This window comes from Pelmatolapia mariae, linkage group LG7, assembly GCF_036321145.2.
Source record: "Pelmatolapia mariae isolate MD_Pm_ZW linkage group LG7, Pm_UMD_F_2, whole genome shotgun sequence".
Classification (NCBI taxonomy): Eukaryota; Metazoa; Chordata; class Actinopteri; order Cichliformes; family Cichlidae; genus Pelmatolapia; species Pelmatolapia mariae.
Genome location: NC_086233.1, coordinates 17,787,901 through 17,810,486, shown reverse-complemented (window position 1 = coordinate 17,810,486; position 22,586 = coordinate 17,787,901). Strand labels below are relative to the sequence as shown.

General features: G+C 38.6%; 1 protein-coding gene across 1 annotated transcript in view; it reads right to left on the bottom strand.

Moving 5' to 3' along the window:
- Nucleotides 1–22,586, bottom strand: part of lamc3 (laminin, gamma 3) — a 131,471-nt gene that overhangs the window by 87,065 nt on the left and 21,820 nt on the right. The window contains exons 3-4 of the mRNA XM_063478196.1: nt 14,002–14,132; nt 10,714–10,880 (exon numbers count right to left, since the gene is read on the bottom strand). Coding sequence (XP_063334266.1) covers nt 10,714–10,880; nt 14,002–14,132 — 298 coding nt within the window. The remainder of the gene's footprint in view (nt 1–10,713; nt 10,881–14,001; nt 14,133–22,586) is intronic.

The following is a 22,586-nucleotide window of genomic DNA, read 5'->3' as shown; positions in this document are numbered from 1 at the left end:
ATTTGAGTTCCTCTTCTGTGTGCATCTTTACTGTACATTAAGTGGATGTTTCATTACATTCTGCACTGTCCCTGTGAGAAACATGGACGGTCCTGTGCCCTCAGTAAGACTATGAGCCAGTGACACTAACTTTTAGTGAGTGGCCAGTCCTGCAGCATTCAGACTCCTACTGAGGGCTTTCAAGGACTCTTTAATTTGCAGATTATGCCTATACAAGCGTGGACGATGCCCTCTTATTGCTTCTTGGGGCGTTGTCTCAGAGAAATTAATCTGGACATGCAGTAAAAGCCAAGTTCTTCTTTATCTCCTGTGGTTTTAAGAGCACATGACCCCTCATAGCCCAGAATCACCACTTATTTCTGTGTGGCATGGCAAAGCATAAATAATCAAAGCTAAATAAAAAGATGTGATATTGTGATATGAAGGCTGTCCCATCGTTTTGATTATTTTGATTATAACTCCTGCCAGCATCAGTGTGGGAGTTAGATGTTTGATCAAAGATCAAAAAGACAAAAATCACATTTGAGGTTGTATTTTATTTTGATTAATTTTACAGGGGCAGCCAAAATGTTCGGCGGGAGATGCTGATCTTTTGTTTGATGAGGTGTGTGATTTTAGGATGTGAGTGTTCAAAGATGTTGATTTTAGAAACAATTTCTTCTTCTTTGTCCATTATTATTATTATCATTATTGTTATTATCTTATCTTGTAAGCAATAAATACGCAAACTGTCTGAGCGTATGCATAGTAAACATTAATATCAGTGCTGTGACAATATTTTGTGGCCAGTTTACCCAGCACTAGTCTTTATTTTTCCTTCTTTTAGCAGCGAGGAATGATTTTGGGAGCGTAAAGGAGGTTGCCACCCTGCGTCATCTGCAGGGGAGGTAATGTAAACCACTCTTACTGTCTTCTGCCCTTTATATGAATAATTTCTTAGTGCTGTTGCAGAACACATTGCAGAGAGGGACCGAAATCCCTGCAGGCACAATGATTTCTCATTTTTACATTTAATTTGCTGGATGAATGAGATGTCCTGCCAAGAGAATATAGAAAAGCAGCAGTGATAAAGCAGCCGAGGCGGAGTCATGCTTCACATACTGTATATGTATAAGACTTTTAGCGTACTACATGGGACCTGGCCCACACGTGGTGATGGTCATCATGTCATGACCACCATCATCTCAGCTTATCCAAAGTAGTGATGGTGATGATTATTTTTGTTATTAAGTCTGTATTTCTTTACAGGAGTCCTCCAAAGTCTCATCTCTAACATAATAATGCCATAATTCTCACTATCTACTTTCCTTCTTGCCAAAAGAATGTGTAATGACACACTCTACAGTAATACATACAAAACTGGGACAGGCAATTTCATACATGTTTTAATCTTTAATGTGTTTTGAGGTTCAATGCAGCAAGGCCTCATAAATGTGTTTTATATTGCATTTACTTTCAGGAAATATGCTTATTTGTTCTCTTGGCAAGAGTTAGACATTAAGGAGGCATCAATTTTTCATCTAAGCTTAAATATGAGACTAGAGCTCACTACACCCAGCTTCAACATGGCAGCCCTTTAAACCACAAACTGATGTTTTTTGGGTTTGTTTTTTTCAGATAGATTTGTGCCACTGATCAGACAAACTTAGTGTGTCAATCAGCCAACTTAAGTGAATTGCTGTTTGTGTTTGGACAAAGTCAGTCTGGCTGTTTCCCCCTGCTTCCTGTCTTGGTTGGATTGTATATTTATCCCAAGGTTGATTGATTTAGATTTTTCAAATGAAAAATTGCACTCTTTCTTATCTAACTCAGCAAGAAAGCAAACAAACATATTCCCAGAAACAGTGCCTTTAAGAGTATGCTAAACCAGTGTGATTGTTTGGTGTATAAAATTATATAAAATATAAAGATTTCAACTTAGAAGCCATCATGTTTCGCTGCTGTGAGTTATACTGCTATGATAATAATGTTTGCTTAGTAGCTAAACATCCTATAAATCATTTTAAACTTTTTAAATATGTTGAAGGTCTTTGAGTTTTATAGGGAAAGTTGATTTCCCTCTTCCCCTCAGAGTCATTTACTTATATTATAAAACCACCGTTTAGTATAATGATGAGCCATGCTGAATAACATAAAAGGCTCGCTCACCCCTGGTTTTCAGCCGGGTTTTAGGGACAGCAGGAGCAGGTGGTCCATGGACCTTAGTGATCTTGAGGGAACATATGGAGTTAAGAGCTCAGTTATGTATGGTGGCAGTGATCCATTAAAAGTTTAAAAAACAAATAATAAAATCTTAAAATGGATCCAGAACTGAACTGGGAGCTAGTGGAGAGATGCCAGGACGGGGGAAATGTTGTCTCGTTTGCAGGTTCCGGCTAAAAGACGAAGCACTTTGGTCTGGGCGATTAAGGGAAGCTTTGCTAAGGCCAATATAGAGCGCAGTGCAATCGTCCAAGGGGCATTGTGACAGAAGTTGAATAAGACGTTCAAAGATTTTACAGGATAAAGTGGATTTGATTCTTTATGAAAGTCTCAAATGATAAAAACTAGCTTTAATAACAGAATTCATCTGCTTATCTAGTATAAAATCACAGTCCAGTTTGATACCAAGGTTAGTCACGTATAAATGCAGGGGGACCAGGTCCAAGAGAAGAGGAATCACAAACACCACTGGGTCTGAAAACAACGATCTCAGTCTTACTTTCATTAAAATTCCAAAAATTAGGCCATCCATGCTTTGACATCTTTCAGACACTTCAGTAGTAATGTAGGGCAGCTGACATTTCTTTATATATGATTTGTTTATTTTAATGATTTGCTCTTTTAATTTCTCTGTCCTTTTATTATGTCTATAGGGAAGGACTTTTTTCTGAGTTTCCTCATCATGGGTGAGGTTACAAACCACCATTACTTATCTCTACCATCCAAAATATATTAAATTTAAATTATCTCAACACATTAGCACAGCTGTGGCACAGGGTTTCATTTCAGTTGCTGAAAAATAGGAATAAAGCTTGTTCTGCTGTGGTCAGTGCTGTTCTGACTTGTTGTGGCCTGTAGGTAGTTAAGGTTACTTATGATGTAATGGAAAACAACTGTGATGTGTCCTCAGTCATGTGCCAGTTGAGGTGAAAAAGTCTCAACGTAAAAAAACTGGACAGAGTTTTAGAGGGAAAAAGTTTTCAAATTTATCTGACACTGGTCACAAAGTCATTGGGATGTAATGGGGTGTAGTGTGAAATAAGTATAGTACCATTCTGTACTGGTTAATGGTTTGGTGTTGATTGGACTGAATTGGAAGTCTTGTCAGATAATGCAATACCTATTTTGAACTCAAAAAGCTCACACAAGAACTCGTTAGGTGTAGATCTTTTTTACTTTTGGTGCACACAAAGGAAAAAGAAACTGCACTGACTGAATGTGATGGGATATTTTTCTTCCACTGTACAAATCCCAAATGTTATAAATTTCTACAAAACTATATGAACAATATGAGATCTGATTGTGTTACTGTATATGTAATAAATATTATAACTATTCGAGATGGCAAAATTGGTTAATTACTGGGGAAAAAATCAAGCAGGAGAGGAATGGCTAAGCATAGAGTCTGAGATTTATACTCCTTTAGATGCTGTCTCAAAGCTGCACTTCAATGAACCCAATTTTGTTTCATTCTAGCCAGGTTTGGCTCAATATACATAGAATTCTTAAAATATCACCTCATGTGCAGTTTTACTCATCTCTTTGGAACAATCCAGCTATTCGTATAGGGAAAAAAATTGTGTTTTGGAAATCGTGGCAGTCTCATGGCATAAATGTTATTAGTGACTTATTTAAAGATGGGGAAATTATGTCCTATAAAGACCTTGTTCAAACATATAAATTGGAAGGGAAGGAAAATTTCTGGAGATATTTGCAAATTAGACATTGTGTGATGTCGAAGTTCAAAAGGGGACATGAAAATCTTGTTCTAGATTTTATAAATATGCCTCAGGAGCACCACACAGCATCATGTTTTTATAGGTTGGTAAACAATAATAGAAGTGGGGAATGTTCGAACATTAAAATTTTGTGGCAGAAAGATTTAAATGCACCAATTTCAAATGAAAAATGGATGGGCATTTTGGCGGAAAATAGGAGTCATGTTAAGGAGGCGAAGAGCAAATGTATACAATATAAAATTTTGCATCGATATTATCATACTCCAACAAGATTATATTGTATGAAGCTTATGCCTGACTATCTTTGTTGGAAATGTAAAACTGAGGTGGGGACTTTCCTACATTGTTTTTGGGAATGTTCCCTTATAGCTCCGTTTTGGAAGGAAGTCGTCACACTCTTAAAAGGTTGATCAGGATTAGAAGTGCCCTTAACTCCCGAATTGTGTTTGTTGGGAGACCGTTCTCATATTCCAAGAATTCATAAAAATATTTTTACGGTTGTTATGGTCGGACTGGTAACTGCATCGAGGATTATTCTTAGGTACTGGAAGACTACAGTACGTCCTGAACTGAAAGACTGGATCAGAGCAATGGTAGAGACTGCTTCCTATGACTCCATGCTGAATAAACTTAAAAATGATACAGAAGACAGAGATGAACAGTGGGACTACTTCTGGAGCTATTTGAAGCAAACAGGAAATCATGACCATATCATAATTTGAAGGACTATTAACTGTGACCAATGATATTTGTTTATTTCTGAGTTTCTTTTGTTGGAACTCATTGTTACTTACCCTTTTCTTTCTTTTAGACTTGTAAGGTAGGGGTGAACACCAGCAGGTTTTTTGTTTTGTTTTGTTTTGTTTTGTTTTGTTTTTGTCTTGTTTTGTTTTGTTGTTGTTTTTTTCTACTTTTATATATAGGTTTAAGTATGTGTTGCAAAATCAATAAAAAACTTAAATGTCAAAAAAAATATTATAACTATTTCTCAGACTCTGTAATCACTTATCTGTGGTCGGAGTTTCAGTGCAGGATTTGGTGAAAGTTGTGCAGACTGGTTTGGTAGAAAAATACTTCACATTGTTTCGTATGTCTGTATCAAAGACTGTACATTTTCCAGTTAATGAATGACTAGACTACTTATTTAAAGAAATTACCAAAATAAAACATTTTGACATGTGACCATTCATTTAATATAACAGGATTATATAGCTGTATGCAAAAGAAGTAATATAATCCAAGCAGCAAACACACATTTACTTTTTCCTTTTATCATTTATTTAAACTTTATCATACTTGTACTTTATTTAACTTCATGAGCTTGGGATGAAGAGAAGGTAAATGTCAAATTCAAAGGTTTTTATATGCTAACAAATAATTTATTGTAATTTTTCTATTAAAGTCTTTTTGGGATTCTTTTCCTTTGTCTAGCCTAAAGTCATGTGAAAAAGAAAGTTTTCACAGACCTCTATGCAGTATTCTAGAAATATACACCCCATAATTCAATAGCTTGTAGAACTTGACTGCGTGACTGCAAGGTGCCCAAGAACTGTGGCTACAAAACAAACACAAATTGCCAATCCTCCACCCCTGTGCTTGACAGTTGGTATGAGGTGTTTTTGCTGACGTTTCTATAGAATTGTTGTGGTTTCCAAAGCTAAGTCATGTTGCCAGGTTTGTTTTAGAGAGAAGAGACTTTCTCTGGCAACCAAACAAGCCATACTCGTTCAGTCATTTTGTAATTGTACTATCAGGAGCTTTAATGTTTCACATGCTAACTGAGACCTAGCACTTGCGATTTGTCTGAGCATCGTACAGTCTGACCTAGGAGTGAACTTGCTGTGACATCCACTCCTGGGTAGATTGTGACACTATATTGACACACATCTAAATCTAAAGCAATCTGACAAAACCTTTTGCACAGGTGCATAAACTTACTGATGATCAGTTAATCAACTGCATTTGATTATTAACAGCTGGGTACTGCTTACTCTCTTAATTCTTATGGAACTGTAGATGCTTTCTAGAATTTTGCATGTTCTAAGAAACTGCAGACTAAGTAAGTGTCTTAGTATTGTATGTTCTACACCAGCTTATCATCATTTTCAGCTTAGTGTGAAATTAACGTTTCTCAACCTGCAATTCCTGATGATGATCTTGACCTGGCTACTTTAAAGCCAGCTAATTTCATGAACATTTAGCAAGTGCTAAAATTACAGCTGGGTTTTCAATATTAAATGTTGATATTTATGTAGGTTTTACGCTAACGTTGTTGCTAATACCGTAATAAAACCTTATTATTGCTAAATATGCATGATTATTACTGGGTGCTACCCACCCATCTTTTTTCACAGCAGGAGTTTAGGGGGCAGAAATAAAATGTTAAGTATGTGATGTATCTACCTTGTTATGGACCTCACAATAGGCATGCAACAAAATGACCACAGTATACAAGCTACAACGGGATCAGCAATAAATCAGTGGTTTAAAAAAAGGGATTTAAAGCATGTACCTACTGGAACAGCCTCAGGCTAAGCCACTTCCAACATCAAGCAAACAACAAAAAATTGTGAAGGCCCAAAGCAACCTGCCCAGGCTATAAATGATTTCAGTCTCAGAGGGGGAGAATCTTGATGAGAATGACGTTCCATAGCACTCCTGATACACACACGCACACGCGCACACACGCACACACAGACACACACACACACACACACACACACACACACACACACACACACACACACACACAGAGCAAACTGTAGCAAAAGGGTTTGTGTTATTTCTCCACACCTTAAGACCAAAAAAAACAGCCAGGTAAAAAAAAAAAACTAAACAAAATACAGTCTGAATTCAAGTTTGTATAAAAAACCAAACTAATATTAAAATTACTCATAAACACACAGAGTCACGTTCACATAATATTGAAAAACTCTTGTAAAAGGCCACCTAAAGCTTCCATTTACCACCTGCTATTGCTGTTCACATAAGAACAACAGCAAAGATAGCGGTAATAATCGCAAGATTGTCACACTTTTCTTCCTTTTTTTCTTTTAAATGAGGCTCTAAATCTGAAACTCCCCGAACATTGTGCCCTGTAAAGATCATAAATTACGACTGATGGAACTGTGACAGTTTTTTAATGTTTTTAAATGGCTGAAATAAAGCTAAGAAGATAAAACAGATGCTTTTCTGTTAATCTGCAAAACAGAAACTAGTCATCTTATTAACAAACCATTTATTTTAATCAGCCTGCTGATATTACTGTGAGCCCTAATTCTATGTCAAACATGATCATCGTCACATGGTATTACCAAAAAAAGGTAACCATACTCTATCTTTAAAACACGATGGGTAATGTGTCAAGTGTCATTTTATGTGGGAAAATTATGCAAATTTTCCCAATTGACCAAAGCATTGTACTGACACATTCCATCCAGGGTCAGTACTGGGTTATTTGGAATGACTGTACTTGTGCTTATTCGTGTTATTTTAAGCATTCTGGTAAATGTGGGTAATCGTTTACTTAACACTGCAGTGCTTTATCTTGTGCTGAAATGGAAAGCCTTTGAGGAATCTGATCCTTCATTCAAACCCATTGCATGTGCTCACAAACAAACACTGCAATGATTAAGAGACAAATTTAATAAATTGGACTTCAATTGGATTTTCTGGGATGATCATATATGATATGAATCTACAAGTTAATTATTGGAAAGTGAGCAGTAGCTTAAGTTTTAAATCTCTGTAATATGATTTACTATATGCAGCAAAAGACGTGAGTGCAGAAAATAGGACGTTAATTAACTGGGTGTCACTTGGTGTTTGTTTTACAAAATTCATGTTTTGTCTTTATTATTGCCGTATTGTTAGCTTTCAAGAGTTAACAAATCTTTAAAGGTCTCATCTGATGCAGTTTATTTTCAGTTCTAAAAGATTATCTGTGTAAAAATATCAATTAAAAGAGACGCTTGACTCACCAGAGTCTTCTGGATGTTTTTTTGTTTATTTTTTCTTAAACTGACGTTGTATAATCTGGGTAGCTAATTTTTAAATGGGCCACAAACATAACTTTAATATCTTTGTGTTACTATGTTTTTGTTCTGTTAGTAGCAGCAGCTGTTGTGTGCTAATCGATTTATATTAAGATAATGAAAACCTTTCACATTAAAGTCTATTGAGGAACAAATTTCTTTTGTTATCATTTTAGCTTTTCTACCTGCTGAATTAGGAAAAGTTGGAAAACTGGCTTACTACTAGTACCACTAGAAAAAACTAATAATCATTTTAAAAAAATCATTTTTGAACAGCAGTCTTTAAACAATGGCCACATCAATCACCATCATCATCAATAAAATGATGTGGCACTCCTACATCTACATAGTGTAACCTCACACCAAACATTTGGGTTCGGCCTCCTGGCTGGCTGGGACCTCTGTCTCTGCCTGTATGGGTTCCCTCTGCATGCTACAGTTTCCTCTCACTGTCCACACGCAAGACATGCAAGTTAGCTTTACAACTTTTAGGTGTGAATAGGGGTGTGAATGGTTGCCTGCCTCTATAGTATGTGTCAGGCCTTTGACTGAATGCTGACCCGCAGGGTGTGCCCTATTTCTTGTCCAGTGTCAGCAGGGATAGATCTCAATCCATGGATGGATGGATGGATACATTATACATCCACAATAAATGCAGAAACATGTGTTTAACAAGAATACATCTAAATTCTCTGAAATGATCCATATTGTTAACAAATGCCAGTCTACATGTCGCTATGAATGTTTGCAAATCCAAACACTGCCCTTGCTAAGATAATGGGTTGCATGGCTAATAAATTACAAAATATATAGAACACCCAATGCCTGCCAGTGAATCATATCAAAACTTCCAGTGTTTTATGTAAAATTATCATAATTGAGGAAAGGACGTTTTTATGTAGTCATAAAACTGGAGATAAAACACCAAATCTTAAACTTTGTACTGCAGCCTATATTATTTTATAGCTGGTATAATAAGGCATGTTTTTTAGTTTATGGGGTAATATATTTTAAAGGAAACTTACCCTGTAAGTCCTTCATTTACAGACTCTAACAAGATTTTGCATCGTGGGCCACATACAACCCACTCTGATCTTAAGTGGGCCGGACAAGTTTAATCCATGAGATATCTCAAAATAAGAAAAAGAAGAGTTCTTTCAATAGACTGTCTCAGTTTTTCTACATGATAAAGAAACACTATAGTAAATGAAAGACTCAGCACGACGCTTTGGGCTTAAACTGTAAGAAATTCATGTGTAAAATTACAGAAAATTCTGATACCTCATTGCCAAGACTGCCCTGTAATCATAAAGTGGCAAATTTCTGTTCATTCAAAGAAAATTTCCTATTCTTATTATTGATTTAACTGTGTACACACTGTAAAAAAAACAGATGTTTCTATAGTACATTGTGAACAATCAGGAACTTTTCTGTCATTTAATTGTTTATCTATTACTTTATTAATGTAGTATGAATGGCTGTGGGTGAGGTCTTTGTCAGTACAATAAGCTGTTTATGAAAATGCTGTTAATAGTCCAAAATTTATGTCCTCCTTCACATTTTCCACAGCTGTCCAGTGGGCCAGGTTGGAGTCTTTTTTGGGCCAATTCTGGCCCACAGACCTTATGTTTGAACCTCTTCCATTCGACAACACTACATATGTTTATGTAGACTGTCCAGCCTTTTGATGATGAAGTTTAATAAAATAATATTTTATCAGAAATTAGTTTAAACACCAAAAAGCCTGTTTTTTTATTGTTTACATGACTCTGTGTATTTAGTGTATGTTGATTTCGATTTGCTGATTGTAATCACAAGTAGTTAAAAGCAGTGATTACTGTTTCGGCGTTGGCTGGGGCAAACTCAGTCAAAATGAATCTTTTGCCAGACAGAGATGAACAATTACAATGAGCATTTGGTTTTTTGCACTTTCACATTCTCTGGTGCTTTTATAAGGTGTCTATATTAATGCACAGAATTGATTAAGTTGGGTGCAGAAGTCTATTTATGATGCCATCTGCTCGGAAGCAAGTGCAAGAGTAATTAGAACAAGTCTGCTGCTTAATAGAATTCAGGAAAAAAAAAGAAGAAGGGTTAATCGTCAGCAGGATTCAGCTGGAATGCATGGTCTGACGAGCCAAACCCGATAATACTCAGCTAAATCACATATACAAAAGCAACGGTGGGAGAATGCCTGCAAACATTTGTGCATGTGAGCCAAAAATCAAATATACACAAATCTTCCAGGGATCTCTCAGCTGTTTGGCTCTGCAATCAGGCAATTTTAAATACACCAAATTATTTCCTTTACTGGCAACTTTTGCACAGAAAAAAAGAAAAAAGAAAAAAAAAGGTCATCTGCGGTGGCAGACGTATTGTTAAATTATGTGTAAAGCTGAGTTCAGCATAATAAAAAATCATTCAGCCTAGAGCGTAATGAAGATCAGTAAAGTTCAGTGATTTCCACGAGGACTTCATGTCAGACTACACGCTTTTTATCCTCCCCAACAGTGATGAATGGTTGTATTTACTAACTCGCACAATAAAAGACAAAAGGTGCATGTGAAGATATCGAGATTTAAGAAATACTGGGGATTGATGTGAGGTAGCATACTGATGGATTAAATGGGATCTCTGACAGCCTGAGAATGTCATTTGAATTTAACACTGGCCCGTGTATTTTCCAGATGGCTGCACCAAGTGGGTTCACGGTGTCACCCCGGGATCAAGCTACTCACTCAAACACTCATTGGCAGAGTCCCCAGTGGCCCTGGCCCAGGGTCTATCCTGGTAAAAGGGGTGACATCTCTGGCAGTCGGCTCCCACTGTGTGATGTTGGCAGGCACAGACCAGGTTACCATGTTCTCCCTCAATGCACTCACTGGCATGGCCGTTACACTTGCATCTGAGGGAAACATCGATAGATAGTTAGGTAAAGTCTGCATGTACAAGCTTTCGTTTCTCTCTGTCTTTCTGCCTCTTTTTACTGACACAAATTTGGACACAGTTATGCACACAGTGAATGGATTTGAAGGCGGAAGGAAAACGGGAAGGTAGTTCCACCGTAAGAAGTTGTCACTTTCTATTATCCTTCACCGATGAAAACGTGGTCTGGGGTGAGGCAGGGCTTTTATTCCCCTTCAGCAACTACACTTTTCAATTGTGTTAATATGCCACTAATAATACACTCACACTCACCCAGTGTATCAGAAACAGCAACAAGTGAGTGCAGTATCTCTAATATTGGTAACTGTGTTAGTATGTGCAAAAGCATTAACTCTGTGCTTGTTTTTTTTAAATTTATAAATGAAATTTTGCGTCTTCAGTAATTTTAATAACTTCCAAAATGAAAAGTCAATATTTGTGAGCTAAACGTGATTGTTTAGTTCAGTTTTCATAAGACTGTTATCTGCTAATTTCCTTCCCCTCTGCCTGTGGATTATTTCCTCTGAAGCATGATGACAGCTATGCCTTCCTGTATGCACTATTTCCTGGCAGTGTCACTGGGTTTGTCAAGTGGCTGTGACAGGGGTACAGGCACTTGTCGCTGAGTGGTAAGCTGTGTCAAATTTAGCCAGCTGTCCCAGAACCCGATGTATGCTTGCCTGAGGCTCACACCCATTCCTTTCCGTTATCTCTGAGGTGCCTCCGATCTACATATTAGACTGCTAGAAGTGAGGTGTGAATATGAGAGTGTTGATCTGAAATATACTGGCAGCATGTAATGTGTGCACTTTAAATTTTCTCATAGATATTTAGACATCTGTCTCATAAGTGGGTTGTTTCCAACATTACTTTATTTCGCTATACTCAAAATATATTAGCTAAATTCTATCTTCACATTGACAAAGTTATACCCCGAAGCTTCCTTATATAACTTAAGCATACCCTGCTGACCACTGAGCACCTCTGCTGGAGCAACTGAGGTTAAGGGCCTTTCTTTGATGAGACAGAGGAAAGTGCTGTTTTCTCACTTTCCCGTCCAGGGTCCAAGGTTTTCACTGTCAACCTTCTGGTCATAAGCTTGTTTTTCTTACCTTGGAGCCACCACAGCTCTTTTTGCACTATTGATATATTGTAGAAAATCTGTAGGATTTTTTAATAGCATCTGGCTTGCTGAGTTGACCTTTAGCGTCTGGTGTAAAAACACGTGTACTTAGGCAGAAAGCACCAGTATATGGCTAATGGCCATGTGGCTCTCTTACCCAGGTGCTGTGACATTGGTGGGTAATTTGTCATCCAGCTGAAAGACCCTAAGTGTTTATGACAGATGTCAGATCAACTTTGCGTTCTTTGTGAGGGCTTCATCTCAGCTGCTTAATCGTTCAGTTCTATCTGCACTGCCAAGGTGCAGCCTGGTCTTTGGTACCATGTCCCCTTTCATTACTATGAGTAATAAACCCAAGGATGTGGAAGGAGAATTGAGAATTATCTTGGTTTACTTTCATTTGATGGCAACTTGACAGGCAGAAAGCAGGACAGAATATAGGTTCAGCATCTTATCTTGCCATGGCCACACAGAGTCATGGTACAGTAAAAAGAAAGTTCTAAGGTTTTATGTATCAGGGCATAGTAAAAATCATCTTGTTCTTAGTAAGCGTTTAGATTAGGTAAATTCAAGCTCAGATGAATAAATACACTGTAAAATTATTTAATTAACAACATTTAAGAATGCAGAAGCAACTGCTTTCATAGAAATTAAGAAGGTAAGTAGCAGCCAGTTGTTGCTAATCAAAGGCATTTGATGAATTGATCATCAGCAAAAGCAGAAGTTTTGGCAGTTTGTTGGTCCAGAGCATTCAGGTGTTTGTTAACACAACGCTAAGGAGGAAAGACATCAGCTGTGATCTTATAGAAGCAATTGTTGTTGCCCATCAATCTAGGAAGCATTAAAAGACCATTTCCAAACAATCTTAAGTTCACCATTTTTCAGTGAGAAAGATTTCTACAAGCCCACAACATTCAAGACACTAAGTTGCCAGTCTCCCCAGGAGCAGATGCCCCAACAAATTCACCTCAAGGTCAGACTGTGAAAAGCTTATCTCAGACTCTACAAGCCTCAGTTAGCATGTTAAATGCTAAAGTTCGTGACAAGAAAAAGACTGAACAAGTATGGCTTGATTGGAAAGAGTTGCTAGGAGAAAGCCTCTTCTCTCTAAAAGGAACAACACAGCATGGCTTAGGTTTGCAAAGTTGCATCTGAGAAAACCACAGGACCTCTGGAAGACTTCTCGTCTAGTCTGTCCCAAAAGTGGAGATCTTTGGCCATGATGCACAGCACCACATTTAATGAAAACCAAATACAGCATATCTGCACAAACATCTAATTGAAACAGCTGCAGTGTTCCTGGTGGTGGAGGGGTGATGATTTGGGTTTGTTGTGTAGCCACAGGACCTGGACACCTAGCATTCATTGAGTCAACCATGAACTCCTCTGTATACCAGGAGTGTTCTAGAGTTAAATGTGACATCTGACAACTAAAGCTTGGCCCGAATTGGATCATACAACAAAACATTAGTACTGACCATAACAGCAAATCTACAACAGAATGGCTGAAAAAGAAAAAAATCAAGGTGCAATCAAACTTCAACCCGATTAACTGTTTTGGCAGCACCTACAGGGAGCTGTGCATAAATGACTACCTAGAAACCTCAATGAACTGAAACAACATTGTTAAGATGAGTGGACCATAGAAAAGGGTTACTGAATCATGGCATAGACCTAGTTTTTCAAACAGTGCTTCTGCATTTGGTCTAAAACCTTAAAACTGATCAAATTATGATATACTGGGTAAAATCTGTGCTTTGCATGCCCAGCCACCTACCCCTAACATCTCAGCCAGGGAATTAGTTTACTTTAAAACACATTTGGCCATTCGGTACTATATAACTCCCTTAAAATCAGATGCTAGTGAAGTCGAAAAATCTAAATTGTTTAAGCAACACTAGTTCCCAACATTTATTATTTCAGAGAGTATCAAGCATGGTGACATTGCTTTGGCACCGCATTTTCTGGTGTCTCTTACCTGCCACCCACAGAGAAATCAGAGATGGCATAGAAGTACGAGCGCAGCACTTTAGCGTCCTTGAAAAACTCATCTCCAAAGGTGTTAAGCCTGTCCAAAGAGATGAGCAGGTCAGTGGCTGTCACCCATTCCTGGAAAAGAAAAAAAAGAGGAAATGATACGGGAAGAAGAAAAGATATACAGGGTTAGCCAAAAGGAAAAGAAAAAAAATTAATGCAAGAGAACCATAGTCGGGAAGTATGCTGGCTGCTGCCACTCTTGGTGACACAAGAAAGCAGAAAAGAAGGTTGGCAAGAGAAAAAAACCACACTGGGCTTTAGTTGAAAGGGGTAAAAGAGATGAGATATATAAAACAGCAAATGTTGACAGCAAAGAAAAGAGAGGAAGTTGGAAAGAAGATATGGTCAAGAAAACTACAGTGTAACAGCAGAGGGAGCGCAGATATGATGGGGAGATAATGAGTATGGTGTAAGAAATTGAGTTAATGTCACAAAGAGGGCTGAAGAAAAAGGGGATTAATGGAGACTAAAGCTGAAATATGAAAAAAAAAACATGAGAAAAGAGAAAACATTGCAGCACTGCTTCAGTATAATGGATGGCACTTGGCAAAGCTCCCACCACTGATATGATTTAAGCTCTTCTGTTTGAGACTACTGCAAAGGTACAGGCAGGATGAAGCAAGAGTGGGAAAAGAAGGTAAAGAGGGATAACACAAACAGTGGAAAAGCTAACGGGAAGTACAATAGTGGGTGCAAGATAAAAGTGAGGCCAGGTAAAGAGAGAGCAAATGACGTTTTCTTTTTTTTTTTTAACAGAACAACTTTAAAACAAATAGCTGGAGAGAAACTTTCTTTTTGTTTCTTGGCTAGTTTGGGACTCTGTGGGAGTCCTGAGGAAGCCTGTCATGCTTAATGTTTTGAAGCTTCTCCCCAGAGATGTCTTTGAAGTCTGGCAATGGGAGACAAGGAGATTGGAGCGGATGGGCCTCAGACTAAAAACATGTGTGAAGAGTTCATTCATTCATTTTTTTTAATCTCATGTACTACAGTGTGGATTTGCAGAGCTGTAGTCCATCAAGCACTTCTTACCACATAATACATTACTCTGCCAATTTTAGACAATTAAACATAAAACTGTGTCATTTACAAATGCTTGTTATCAAATTCTGAAGTGTACGTTATACTTACATGACTAAATTATGGAAAATGTTTACAGACATGTATGCTTTACTGTGGATGTATCATTCAAATTTTCTGTAGTGCTGAAGCAGGTTTAACATATGATTGACATGTGCACCAACAACAGCTAAAGATATCTTCCTATTAACTGTAGGTTGCATTTGCTGCCAACAACAGTTCTTTTTATTCTTTGAGTCTGTGTGGAATCATGGTTTTGGAGAGACCTAGTAAGTAGCAAGACTTACTACTAAGCTCTTTTGACCATTTTTGGCTGCTTCTGGCAACATGATAGCATCATAACCATGTATACTATAGTCACAAATCTTTACACATGTGTACCGATTATGCACAGAACATGGGTGTGGCTTGAGGTTTCCCATGGTATACCAAATCTCACATATACACATTGGTTGATCAGAAAAGTAGCCATGCTGTTGACTGACTGAATATGGAAAAGAATTATATATTAGTATTGTAATTTTATAAATTGTACCTTTCTGTAGCTTTTTCCTCAACTGTTTCATAAATGGATGGCTCAATGTATGTAAACATTTTCAGTAGGTTGCTCTCTAATAATTTTGGTGATCTGGCCAGCCTAGACTACACTGAATTGGAAAACCCATTAAGAAAATAGATAGATGGATGGGTGAACAGGATGCTGACCAGGTTTTAAAATGAGTTTTGCATCCTCTGTATTAAAAGATCTGCAGACTGAAGAGTCTCTAAGAGTATAAAAAAATGGCTCCAAAAACCCTTGATTGGAATCAATGTAGTATCAATGCACATTGAGAAAATTTCTATTCCTCTGCCTCTTCATAGTTAGCATGTAAAAAACCAGAGTTAGGTATTAGTCATGGTTCAGCAGAAGAAAATGGTTAATTGGGAGATAGCAAGAAATGGAAAAAAAGGTGACATGCCTGAACCCTCTAAGGCTCTCTTCACAGGTACCTTCTGTGATGTTTCTTAGCTTAAAATAGCCTGAGCAGCACTGCAATAAAAGTTTAGAACTAAATTATCTTTAGAAGAGCTGCTTCTGGGGGGCTTTCTTGTGCTGTCAGCAGGTCCAGCATCCTCCTATTTCAAAGGAGACAATCTTGGGATTTAGACCACCTGCGTGGTTAGTGCCTGCAGATCCAAGAGACATACTGCTGTGGCATCAAGTGGTCACAGTCCCCATTTTGAAGCTTCTGGTGTGAATGCATTGCACATGCTCCTGATTGATTTAACCCTTGCAATAAATGGTCTCAGTATGAAGACCATACGTGGGTCAGCTGTGTCAGTAAACGCTATAAAGAGGACTATTTCAACTGGGGTCAGCAAAGTGCAACTTGTGGTAAAGAATGTAAAAACCTGTAATTAACACTACCTTTTTTAAGAAAAAATGTTTTTTTTCTTCTCTTCTAATTAGAGCAACCAACTGAAGGTTGTAACTGACAACTCAGAATTGCATCTGTCACCAGGCGAGGACAAACTCATTCGCCTCTTGACGGTTTGACCTGAAACGTCTCTTCATGTCTCTATATCTTGTCTTCATATGTTCCTTTCTGCCAGTATTATCGTTCTAGTACACTTCAGATTTTCCATAGGGTTCTGTGCTTTTGCAACCTATTGAGGATATTTGGTAGTAAGAGTAACTAAAATGTGGCAGAACTGCGTGCATGCTATTGTTCTGAGACTTGCTTTATCGATTTTTGCCCCTGCTGGACATGGCTCTACAGGCTAATGTGCTTTGGGATGACGCTTTATGACCCTGATGCATTGAGAACACAGATGCTCATTCTTCACTTTGCAGTACGCTACCTGAATATGACTATATTTTCATCCATGGCTTCTGAGAGGAGCTGGGAGCACAGGGGATCAGATATGACAGAATATCACACATCCTCTGCAATATGCTTACAATATGTCTTTGAATCTTCATCTTTTTCTACTTTGTCATCCATGCTACGCTTGTCTAGAATTGGCTTATCTCATGGGTGTGATGCCTTCATAATGTCCTTGTAATGAAAAAAAAACCCTCCCTGATGCACAGCTGACGAAAAAAATGTAAAAAAGGCCACATACATAAATGAAAACAAGCAGTCGTCTGAAAGTCTTCGAGTCTGTTGTACGAAACACTATTTATAGCATCTTGCACATTTTCTGTCACAAGGAAAAGATTTCTTTTTCTTGACTTACACTCAAAATAGTTGAAGGCTTCCTGAATGAAAACTGATGCTGAGAGTTTTCAAGCATGCTATTGTTTGTTTAAGGCTGTGGGGATAGCAATGCTAATCCCCACAGCAGAAAGAGAAACTGGTCATCTGCTGCTAATTTATCCACAAATAGGATATATAGTTTGTTGTTTTAATGCTTTAGGTCTGTTTTTGTCAAGTGGCAACCTCTAGGCTGAAAAACATTTACAATAAGAATGCACATTAAAAGAAAAAAGAAAAAAGCTTTTGCCACTATGTTTCATTTTCCCCATTACTGGAGCAGAGCTGGGTTCAGCTGAGAATTAGCTACTAGTTCTGTGCTTGGCGTCACCTAAGCTAATTTGAGATATGCAAGTGAAATGTTAGTGGTGCTGGTGCCTGTTGTTACATTTTAATGCAATTATCTGTCAAATAATACAGCTTTCTATGGGGTTAACTGTACTAAAAGGCCATCCAAGAAGCCTGTGCTTCTGCTATTTGTTTGTTACTTAGCTGTAATTAGGATTAATCAGTATCTTTGTGATGCTCCTACTTTACATAGTCTATAGATGCACTCTGTTTCTCAATCTTGCTAGCATTATCTGATAACTTAGATAAATATGACTCCAAAAAAAGAAAAGAAGAAAGACAAAAAAACAGCATCCATAAAGGCAAAGGCTTCACAATGACAGGTATCAAAACTGAATGGTGACAGCACAGGAAGTACTGCCATATTTTATATACAGTCTACTGTAGGGAAACATTTTTATGTGATCGAGACTTTAGGGGCTACTGGACCAGCCGCTTTGTTAAATTAATAAGTAAATGATTAACACTACTTAACAGTCATTTATACTGAAACACATGCCTTTACTACAGAGGGGCCAGGCTGTTATTTCAGTGATTTTAAATCCCAGCCTCCAACTCAACACACTCATAAATGATCAAATGCTTAAATTAATTCTTAGCATTTTAAAATTCTAACACACACTAAAAGCAAATACTCTTCCATTTATCATAGAGTACACGACCATTATTATATGGAAGAGTAATTAGTAATGCTCGGTAGAACAGTGTTAATTGTGTAAGAAAAAAAAAAGCAGATATAGTTCCAAATATCACTTAGTCTACTGAAAGGAAGCGGTTTCTTAGGGTTAATTAGTAGTCAGCCCAAAACTTATTATTTGTGCAAAGCACAGCAAAAGCTTAATTAACTTTGATTCTCACTCCCTTGGAATTTTAGTCCACAATGCTACAATGATGCTGACTTAGGCTCTGGCGTGTGAGAGTGGCAAAGAGCCAGTCCTTTGTCTAAGACAATAAGCGTGTAATGATCAAATGGGCAGGTTCACAGACATGCATCTGACCACACATAGCAAAGTTGTTTTTTTTTATTATTATCATTCCACACACAGCTTTAAAATGCATCTTTGCTCAGGGGTTTGCAACCTTCACCCTCACCTCTAAAATCTCTCTGGTCTTTTCTTCCTCCTTTTTTCCTCCACTTGTCTTCCTCTCTCCCTTCTCCCGTCTTCTTTCCCTGTTTCCTTGAACTCTGAAGCCTCTGGCTGCAGGCAGTGACAGGAAAGGGAGCAGTGTCCCTCATTCCAAAGTTAATAACTTTTTAATTTAATTGCTTAAGTTCACTGTGCCCTCAATATGTATTTTTCCCCCTTTTACTCATTGGCATTCAATGCCGGAGCTCCAATTTGCCACACAGCTTTCTAGAGTGTAAGAGAGAGAGAGGCAGAGAGACGGTGAGACACTGAAGGAGAGGGGATGGACTGGTGGCAGGGGAGACAGACAAACCGTTTTAATGGATGACTGAACAAATTAAATTTGAATTCATACAGCAGCTTTCATCTTCTGCATGATTATTGAAAAAAAAGAGCTTTACAAACTTGACAACAAGGCTCTCTTTGAAGTAAGCCGTTACTTTAGGAGGTGAGTGTTATTTATTTCAAATAAAAATCTAATCTAGCAGTGAAAACACAGTCCATTAAATCAATGGTGTTGCAAAGAATGCTGTGTGTTTATATTTGGCATGTACGCGAGTAAGACAAAAACACCTGTGCATTTAAACGCTGCCTTAGTTTTTATTTCACTTTGCTTTGACCACTCAAAATTGCAAGAGACACTTTCTAAAAGCAGCAGATGAGGCATGTGAAGTCTCTATATCAAGACCGCACACGCCTCAAAAACCGAGGCACAAGTAGCAATAGTGAAAAAGGATTAAGATGCTAATAAAACAGACAGGATGCAATTTCTGTTTTAAGCCTCATGAAAAATGCATAGCTCTGTACAGCCAATATGCAGAGGAAATGGCACACTGACATGGCGCATAGAAGAACAGGAATCATTTAATGCTCTGTTGACAATCTCTTTGTAAAGAGTTTGTTTTCAACCCCTGACACAAGTGCCCAGCCTTTATTAACCTTCCAGGCAAAAGTTTCCTGAGGTTATCTTTCCCCACTGGGGGTGGGGGGGTGGGGGTGTCCGAGGACAATTTCCAAGAAAAAAGATACATGATATTTACAATGTATCCCTTTTCTTGGAAATTGTCCTCGGTTGAGATGTCTTCATGGTCCGGTGGTAAAAACAGTGTCAATAAGATGGACATTATATGGTAGACTATGGCCTATTTTGCACCTCCAGGGTATGCTTTTACTCCATTAGCTGGATCACTGCACATGTTTATAGAAATGCAATGTTGCTACAAACAATTCCGAAAATAACCGAGCAGTATTTGCTCGAGGCATTTACTCTGATTACATCAATGTTATGAAAAACACATTCTGTCTGAGCAATGGCATTAACAAAAGGTACTGAAGCTTGTTTTATAGATATGGTTTCACAGAGGCTAATCACTGATTACATTCGTGATTTAATTTTTTTTCTTCTACTTTGCCTGAAGAATGCTCTTAAGAGTTTGAATTTCTGGGGGCAGGGGGTAGAAAATAAAGCAAGGTGAAGCCAAGTGGCAAGCTTACTGAAATGTTTATTTTAGATGTATTGCATGCTCCATAAGATTCTGTCACCTACTATATTTTTGATTGAATAAAGTCTGTCCTGCATTTTTCTGTACAGCACCTATCAGGGTTTCAGAGAGACTATAGCCTATCCCAGCTACCATAGGGTGAGAAGACAAATCGCCACTCTGTCCCAGACATACAGACAACCATTCACTCTCAAGTTAGCTTAACCCAACTCCATGCGTGTTTTTGGACTGTAAAAGCCAGAGTACCCAAAAAGAACCCATGCAATTGGATTTGAACCCAGGACTTTCTTTTTAAACATGCTTTCAGAAGTTTGTAGAGCATAGACAAATTCAAAGTGCAAGCTTTTATTATTTGCCCCATTGAAACCCATTTTAATACACTTTTGAGTATTTTATTTTATTTTTTTTTACTTATGTGGATATATATGTGTATAGCATGTATTTAAGTATTTAGTAAGTTAGTTTAAATGTTTAGCAATAATTACCAAATGAAAAAATTACGTAAAGTTTATTTGGTTTTCCAAAAGAAACAGTTGTGATAACAGTAATTCAGGAACATAGTATCCCCATTCAATATGTCTGTGAAGGTTCTCAGTCATCCAGGTCATCGTAGTCAAAGGAGTTAGCAAAGAAAAGCGTCTGGACTTCTTAAAGTTGCTTGAAGACGTTTCACCTCTCATCCGAGAAGCTTCTTCAGTTCTAAGGTCAAATGGCCGAGAGTCCCAGATTTAAACCCAGTGGGAGTATCCCCCCAAAGAGGGACAAAGGACCCCCTGGTGATCCTCTAATCACATGAGCCAAGGTGTGAAAGCGGGTGTGGGACCTAATCAGCCAGGGTTTCGGGTGAGCTCATTGTGAAACCTGGCCCCACCTTGTCGTGTGAATTCCTGAGGTCAGATGGCCCAGGATGTGAGTGGGCATTAAGGCGTCTGGGGAGGGAACTCAAAACTGGATTATAGATGGCAGACAGTTGGTGTCGTAAACCACCGCCTCTGTTCAAAGATGGTCGCTCACAGTGGACATAGATGGCCTCTTTCACTCCTCTTTCAAACCATCTGTCCTCTCTGTCCAAAATGTGAACATTGGTATCCTCGAAAGAGTGACCTTTGTCCTTAAGATGCAGATGGACTGCTGAGTCTTGTCCTGTGGAGGTGGCTCTTCTATGTTGTGCCATGCGCTTGTGAAGTGGCTGTTTGGTCTCTCCAATGTAGAGGTCTGGGCATTCCTCGCTGCACTGTACAGCATACACCACGTTGTTAAGTTTGTGTTTTGGAGTTTTGTCTTTCGGGTGAACCAGTTTCTGTCTGAGTGTACACTGGGTCTGAAGTACACTGGGATGTCGTGCTTGGAGAAACCTCTCCTGAGTTTCTCTGATACACCGACTACATAGGGGATAACAACGTTGTTGCGTCTGTCTTTCTTATCCTCCCTCGCTGGTGTCTGATCTTCTTTTTTGTGCCTCTTTGCTGACTTTATGAACGCCCAGTTAGGATAACCGCACGTTTTGAGTGCTTCCTTTACGTGTGTGTGTTCCTTCTTTTTTCCCTCAGACTTAGAGGGAACATGTTCTGCCCGGTGGTGTAGGGTCCTGATTACTCCAAGTTTGTGTTCCAGAGGGTGATGGGAGTCAAGGAGGAGGTACTGGTCCGTGTGTGTGGGCTTCCGGTAAACTTCGATGTTGAGGTTGCCATTCTCTTCAATGTGCACAGCGCAGTCCAGGAAAGGTAAACAGTTATCCTTTGTGTCTTCCCTGGTGAACTTGATGTTTTTATCCACAGCGTTAATGTGCGCAGTGAAGGATTCCACTTCTTATGTCTTGATTTTGACCCAGGTGTCATCTACATATCTGTACCAGTGGCTGGGTACTCTTCCTCTGAAAGAGCCAAGAGCCTTCCGTTCCACTTCCTCCATGTAAAGGTTGGCTACAATAGGTGACACGGGGGAGCCCATGGCACAGCCATGTTTTTGTCTGTAGAACCCTTCGTTGTATTTGAAGTATGTTGTGGTAAGGCAGACATACTAACAGTGTGCAGATCTGATCGGGTGTGAAGTTGGTCCTGTCTTCCAAGGAGCTGTCTTCTTGTAGTCGTTTTCTGACAGTCTCCACAGCCTCCGTAGTGGGTATGCAAGTGAAGAGAGAGACTACGTCAAAGGACACCATGGTTTCATCTGGGTCCAGGGTAAGTTTCTGGACCTTGTCGGTGAAGTCGGTGGAGTTCTTGATGTGGTGTGGGG